At 44.0% G+C, this 8184-nt stretch overlaps 1 protein-coding gene across 1 annotated transcript; it reads right to left on the reverse strand.

Annotated features, from left to right (window-relative positions):
* Positions 1–310: 310 nt before the first annotated feature.
* Positions 311–2205, reverse strand: LOC127913239 (uncharacterized). The gene is made up of 2 exons (XM_052485085.1): positions 2194–2205; positions 311–2011 (listed from the first exon to the last, which is right to left on the reverse strand). The coding sequence occupies exons 1-2, from the start codon at positions 2203–2205 to the stop codon at positions 311–313; spliced, it is 1713 nt and encodes a 570-aa protein (XP_052341045.1).
* Positions 2206–8184: the final 5979 nt, after the last annotated feature.

Consider the following 8184-nt stretch of genomic DNA (forward strand, 5'->3'; position numbering starts at 1 on the left):
ACCCGCTCTCTGTCCCTTTGTCTCCCTCTTCCTCCATCTCTCTCCCTGACTCTCTCCCTCACTTGCACCTGCCATCTCGGTCTGGCATTGTGCTGTTTTGAAAACGTTTAACCGATGTTGAATGAGCACCCCTCCCCCTCCCGTCACAATGTTAGAGGGGTGGAAAAGGGGGAGCCAGGACATAGAGGGGAAGCATGAGAGGCTAACAAAGGGCATGTTCTGCCTCCCCAGCATTCTGCTCCTCTTCATCCCCGCAGAACGAAAGGCATTTATTTTTTCATTCAATGGAGAGAAATATTGGTGATTGCTCTCATTCCAAAATGAGCACCAGAGTACGAAGTATGAGAGAGAGGATGTGGGCATTTGGGGGATGGGGGGAGTTTGTTTCTGGAGTGGGATATATGGGGTGGTGGGGGAAGTTTGTTTCTGGAGGGTGGTATATGGGGGTGGGGGAGGTTTGTTTCTGGAGGGGGTATATGGGGGTGGGGGAGGTTTGTTTCTGGAGGGGGTATATGGGGGTGGGGGAAGTTTGTTTCTGGAGGGTGGTATATGGGGGTGGGGGAGGTGGGGGTTGTTTCTGGAGGGGTATATGGGGGGTGGGGAGGTGGGGGTTGTTTCTGGAGGGGGTATATGGGGGTGGGGGAGGTGGGGGGTTGTTTCTGGAGGGGGTATATGGGGGTGGGGGAGGTGGGGGTTGTTTCTGGAGGGGGTATATGGGGGTGGGGAGGTGGGGGTTGTTTCTGGAGGGGGTATATGGGGGTGGGGAGGTGGGGGTTGTTTCTGGAGGGGGTATATGGGGGTGGGGGGAAGTTTGTTTCTGGAGGGGGTATATGGGGGTGGGGGAGGTGGAGGTTTGTTTCTGGAGGGGGTATATGGGGGTGGGGGAGGTGGGGGTTGTTTCTGGAGGGGGTATATGGGGGTGGGGGAAGTTTGTTTCTGGAGGGTGGTATATGGGGGTGGGGGAGGTTTGTTTCTGGAGGGGGTATATGGGGGTGGGGGAGGTTTGTTTCTGGAGGGTGGTATATGGGGGTGGGGAGGTGGGGGTTGTTTCTGGAGGGGGTATATGGGGGTGGGGAGGTGGGGGTTGTTTCTGGAGGGGGTATATGGGGGTGGGGGAGGTGGGGGTTGTTTCTGGAGGGGGTATATGGGGGTGGGGGAGGTGGGGGTTGTTTCTGGAGGGGGTATATGGGGGTGGGGGAGGTGGGGGTTGTTTCTGGAGGGGGTATATGGGGGTGGGGGAAGTTTGTTTCTGGAGGGGGTATATGGGGGTGGGGGAGGTGGAGGTTTGTTTCTGGAGGGGGTATATGGGGGTGGGGGAGGTGGGGGGTGTTTCTGGAGAGGGGTATATGGGGGATGGGGGAAGTTTGTTTCTGGAGGGGTATATGGGGGTGGGGGGTGGGGGGGGGTGTTTCTGGAGGGGGTATATGGGGATGGGGGAAGTTTGTTTCTGGAGGGGGTATATGGGGGTGGGGGGTGGGGGGTGTTTCTGGAGAGGGGTATATGGGGGATGGGGGAAGTTTGTTTCTGGAGGGGGTATATGGGGGTGGGGGGTGGGGGGGTGTTTCTGGAGGGGGTATATGGGGGTGGGGGAAGTTTGTTTCTGGAGGGGGTATATGGGGGTGGGGGAGGTGGGGGGTTGTTTCTGGAGGGGGTATATGGGGGTGGGGGTTGTTTCTGGAGGGGGTATATGGGGGTGGGGGGTGGGGGTTGTTTCTGGAAGGTGGTATATGGGGATGGGGGAAGTTTGTTTCTGGAGGGGGTATATGGGGGTGGGGGGTGGGGGGGGTGTTTCTGGAGAGGGTATATGGGGGATGGGGGAAGTTTGTTTCTGGAGGGGGTATATGGGGGTGGGGGGGTGGGGGGTGTTTCTGGAGGGGGTATATGGGGGTGGGGGAGTTTGTTTCTGGAGGGGGTATATGGGGGTGGGGGGAGTTTGTTTCTGGAGGGGGTATATGGGGGTGGGGGAGTTTGTTTTTGGAGGGGGTATATGGGGGTTGGGGGAAATTTGCTTCTGGAGTGGGGTATATGGGGGTGGGGGTTATTTCTGGAGTGGGGTATATGAGGGGTGGGGGTTATTTCTGGAGTGGGGTATATGAGGGGCGGGGGTTGTTGCTGGAAGGGGGTATATGGGCGGTGGGGGGAAGTTTGTTTCTGGAGTGGGGTATATGGGGCGTTGTTTCTGGAGGAGGGTACATGGGGCGGCATGTGGGGGTGGGGGGTTTGATTCTGGAGGGGGATATGGTGGGTCATTAGTAATTGTTATCCCTCTTTTGGCCACAAAAAGGTTGTCTGAGCGGAAAGGGATCACGTAGATGACAGGTCACAGCATCATCAGCCTGAGGTGACCCCCAACCCACGCTCCTGTCGTGCCTTCTCTCTCACCTGTCCTCATGTGAAGTCATGCAGTGGCGAGTGCAGAGGTCACAGCAAGGGGAAAGCACTGTCTCTCTCTCTTACTCTTAAATTAGCTTTTTTTCCCATGAATAGCGTTTTATTCGGAATACAGTTTACATTTCTGTAATTGGCTGCAATGAAACATGTTCGAATAGCCAGGAAGAACAGAACAGTGCAGAGACCTTGCATTGACATGTCAGATACATTTATGAAAGACCTTGATAATGCCAAGTATTATACTACTTGATGTTCTGTAATATCCATTCTTAAACCTTTTAGTTCAATATGTCCCCAGTGTAAAACATTGGTTTTCGGTATAGGCCTACATTATGTGGTACCTTTTCTTCATAACATTTTCCAACACCTTCATTTACCCAGCATTCATTTCAAATCAACAATGAAAAAAACTCTACACAGTATTCATTCAATAGAAATGCACTGTCTATGATGAATGGGAGACATTCATACAGACTTCCTTCCTTCCACACACACACACACACACACACACACACACACACACACACACACACACACACACACACACACACACACACACACACACACACACACACACACACACACACACACACACACACACACACACACACACACACACACACACACACACACACACATATCCATAGAGTGTGGGAAAAAACAATTACAGTTTCTCATTAAAATACTCTTAATCCCTTTATGCAAAATGCAGTTCCACAAGTCTATAGAATGAGGAGGAAAAAGAATGACAAAGTGCTGCGAATAATTACATGCAGTATATCATGGAGACGTCTCTTTTATTTTGGGTGTCACTTGTGATGTCACTGGCTGCTTTCGTTCATTTGAATTCAGACCTTTATCTCTGGGCCGCAGCAGATTGAGTGGTGGCCCACCAAACGCTCACGACACTGTCCTATTGATTTCTCTAAATCCCCAACAATAGCATTTGCATGCTTGTTTCTGTAATAATACAGATATGCCATTCGGAATTAAAGAGCCTCGCAGACCAGAGGTAACTAATTGTGTGCTGTGTAATGAGGGTAGTTTCAATTTGATATAACCCACAGCTTTCTCTCACAGCCCTGCGCTAAGTACTTTCAAGTCTTTGTGGGGAAATAATTGATTTTTTGTGCTTTGGGCGCAAGGAAAACTATTATGATCTTTTGAATAATGGCAGTGGAAGGCCAGTGAATGATTTAAATTGGTATTAGAGGAGGAAGGCTCGGCAGGAAGATAGCGCTGTTTGACTGACAGTTCGCAAATGGCCCCCGTTCTTGATTACTCATTCTCTTAAGGTGGAAGGAATGGTAGGCTTCATTTTTGGAGTAATGGTGGAAGTTACAATTGACTTTCTGTGTCTGTTAAAAAACACACTGAGAGGCTGGTTGGTTGGGGTGGTCTCACCCACTATGCCAGGGGCTGCTGTGGACTAGGCCAGGGGTGAACACAGTGGGTGGGGTGGGCTGGCTGCTTCGGGGCTCTGCAGAAGACTGGGATAGTGTGTCTGTGTGTGATAGGAACAGCCTTTCCTGTTGCTTCTCTCCTGTGGATGGTCTTAAACGTCCCACTGTCAGTGCCAGCCAGCTGGATTTGAGGGAGAATGTGATTAGTATGGGTATCAGTGTGGTTTGGACGTCTTTCTCTCTCAAGGCTGAAAACTCATTTCTTTTTTTCCCTTTGTAACGAAAGTGGTTTCTTATTTAGCGCAGCATGTTGGAATTTCACACTGTTAATTGTGTGTGTAGGATAAAGGGGTTTTCAGTGTGGGTGGACATATTCCCATGATGACGACAAGGCTGGTAACACACGTCTTTGAAGGGGACATATTCCCATGATGACGTCAAGGCTGGTAACACACGTCTTTGAAGGGGACATATTCCCATGATGACTACAAGGCTGGTAACATACATGTCTTTGAAGGGGACATATTCCCATGATGACTACAAGGCTGGTAACATACATGTCTTTGAAGGGGACATATTCCCATGATGACTACAAGGCTGGTAACATACATGTCTTTGAAGGGGACATATTCCCATGATGACGACAAGGCTGGTAACACACATGTCTTTGAAGGGGACATATTCCCATGATGACGACAAGGCTGGTAACACACATGTCTTTGAAGGGGACATATCCCCATGATGACTACAAGGCTGGTAACACACATGTCTTTGGAGGGGACATATTCCCATGATGACTACAAGGCTGGTAACACACATGTCTTTGAAGGGGACATATTCCCATGATGACTACAAGGCTGGTAACACACATGTCTTTGAAGGGGACATATTCCCATGATGACTACAAGGCTGGTAACATACATGTCTTTGAAGGGGACATATTCCCATGGTGACTACAAGGCTGGTAACACACATGTCTTTGAAGGGGACATATTCCCATGATGACCACAAGGCTGGTAACATACATGTCTTTGAAGGGGACATATTCCCATGGTGACTACAAGGCTGGTAACACACATGTCTTTGAAGGGGACATATTCCCATGGTGACTACAAGGCTGGTAACACACATGTCTTTGAAGGGGACATATTCCCATGATGACCACAAGGCTGGTAACATACATGTCTTTGAATCTGACATATTCCCATGATGACCACAAGGCTGGTAACACACATGTCTTTGAAGGGGACATATTCCCATGATGACTACAAGGCTGGTAACATACATGTCTTTGAAGGGGACATATTCCCATGGTGACTACAAGGCTGGTAACACACATGTCTTTGAAGGGGACATATTCCCATGATGACCACAAGGCTGGTAACATACATGTCTTTGAATCTGATATATTCCCATGATGACTACAAGGCTGGTAACATACATGTCTTTGAAGGGGACATATCCCCATGATGACTACAAGGCTGGTAACACACATGTCTTTGAAGGGGACATATTCCCATGGTGACTACAAGGCTGGTAACACACATGTCTTTGAAGGGGACATATTCCCATGATGACCACAAGGCTGGTAACATACATGTCTTTGAATCTGACATATTCCCATGATGACTACAAGGCTGGTAACACACATGTCTTTGAAGGGGACATATTCCCATGATGACTAAAATGCTGGTAACACACATGTCTTTGAAGGGGACATATTCCCATGATGGCTACAAGGCTGGTAACACACATGTCTTTGAAGGGGACATATTCCCATGATGACTAAAATGCTGGTAACACACATGTCTTTGAAGGGGACATATTCCCATGATGACTAAAAGGCTGGTAACACACATGTCTTTGAAGGGGACATATTCCCATGATGGCTACAAGGCTGGTAACACACATGTCTTTGAAGGGGACATATCCCCATGATGACGACAAGGCTGGTAACACACATGTCTTTGAAGGGGACATATTCCCATGATAACTACAAGGCTGGTAACATACATGTCTTTTAAATAACTAGTTTCCTATTCACTTTTGGTGATGTTTTCAAAAGGGCAATAAAATACTAAATAATACAAGAAATGTACATAACGGCTGTTAATTGTGGCAGAAAATGGATCTGGCTTGGTTAAGTACAATATGCACCTGCAAATAAGTATGATACCTAGTTATCTTGATACATAGAATGTATGTTACAGTCAAACAGTCAAATATACTTGTAAAGTCCATGCCCTGAACAATTGAGGCGATTCTGAGGGCAAAGGGGTGGGGGTGCAACTCAAAATTAGGAAGGTGATCCTACTTTTTTGTATACTAAGTGTATAGAGCAATTCCAAGAAAAAGAAATGTGTTGTGGATAACAGTATGATCAGTAGTATGGATGACAATATGAACAGTAGTATGGATAACAATATGAACAGTAGTATGGATAACAATATGAACAGTAGTATGGGTAACAATATGAACAGTAGTATGGATAACAATATGAACAGTAGTATGGATAACAATATGAACAGTAGTATGGGTAACAATATGAACAGTAGTATGGATAACAGTATGATCAGTAGTATGGATAACAATATGAACGGTAGTATGGATAACAATATGAACAGTAGTATGGATAACAATATGAACAGTAGTATGGGTAACAATATGAACAGTAGTATGGATAACAATATGAACAGTAGTATGGATAACAATATGAACAGTAGTATGGATAACAATATGAACAGTAGTATGGATAACAGTATGATCCGTAGTATGGATAACAATATGAACAGTAGTATGGATAACAATATGAACAGTAGTATGGATAACAGTATGATCAGTAGTATGGATAACAATATGAACGGTAGTATGGATAACAATATGAACAGTAGTATGGATAACAATATGAACAGTAGTATGGATAACAATATGAACAGTAGTATGGATAACAATATGAACAGTAGTATGGATAACAATATGAACAGTAGTATGGATAACAATATGAACAGTAGTATGGATAACAGTATGATCAGTAGTATGGATAACAATATGAACGGTAGTATGGATAACAATATGAACAGTAGTATGGATAACAATATGAACAGTAGTATAGGGATAACAATATGAACAGTAGTATGGATAACAATATGATCAGTAGTATGGATAACAATATGAACAGTAGTATGGATAACAATATGAACAGTAGTATGGGTAACAATATGAACAGTAGTATGGATAACAATATGAACAGTAGTATGGATAACAATATGAACAGTAGTATGGATAACAATATGAACAGTAGTATGGATAACAATATGAACAGTAGTATGGATAACAATATGAACAGTAGTATGGATAACAATATGAACAGTAGTATGGATAACAATATGAACAGTAGTATGGATAACAATATGAACAGTAGTATGGATAACAATATGAACAGTAGTATGGATAACAATATGAACAGTAGTATGGATAACAATATGAACAGTAGTATGGATAACAGTATGATGGATAACGGTAGTATGGATAACAATATGAACAGTAGTATGGATAACAATATGAACAGTAGTATGGATAACAATATGAACAGTAGTATGGATAACAATAGTATGGGAACAGTAGTAGATAACAGTATAGGGTAACAATATGAACAGTAGTATGGATAACAATATGAACAGTAGTATGGATAACAGTATGGATGAACAGTAGTATGGATAACAATATGAACAGTAGTATGGATAACAATATGAACAGTAGTATGGATAACAGTATGATCAGTAGTATGGATAACAATATGAACAGTAGTATGGATAACAATATGAACAGTAGTATGGGTAACAGTAGTAATATGATGAACGGTAGTATGGATAACAATATGAACAGTAGTATGGATAACAATATGAACAGTAGTATGGATAACAATATGAACAGTAGTATGGATAACAGTATGATCAGTAGTATGGATAACAATATGAACGGTAGGTAGTATGGATAACAATATGAACAGTAGTATGGATAACAATATGAACAGTAGTATGGATAACAATATGAACAGTAGTATGGGTAACAATATGAACAGTAGTATGGATAACAGTAGTATGATCAGTAGTATGGATAACAATATGAACAATATGTAGTATGGATAACAATATGAACAGTAGTATGGATAACAATATGAACAGTAGTATGGATAACAGTATGATCAGTAGTATGGATAACAATATGAACAGTAGTATGGATAACAATATGAACAGTAGTATGGGTAACAATATGAACAGTAGTATGGATAACAATATGAACAGTAGTATGGGTAACAATATGAACAGTAGTATGGATAACAGTATGATCAGTAGTATGGATAACAATATGAACAGTAGTATGGATAACA

This window comes from Oncorhynchus keta, chromosome 2 (genome assembly GCF_023373465.1).
Source record: "Oncorhynchus keta strain PuntledgeMale-10-30-2019 chromosome 2, Oket_V2, whole genome shotgun sequence".
Classification (NCBI taxonomy): domain Eukaryota; kingdom Metazoa; phylum Chordata; class Actinopteri; order Salmoniformes; family Salmonidae; genus Oncorhynchus; species Oncorhynchus keta.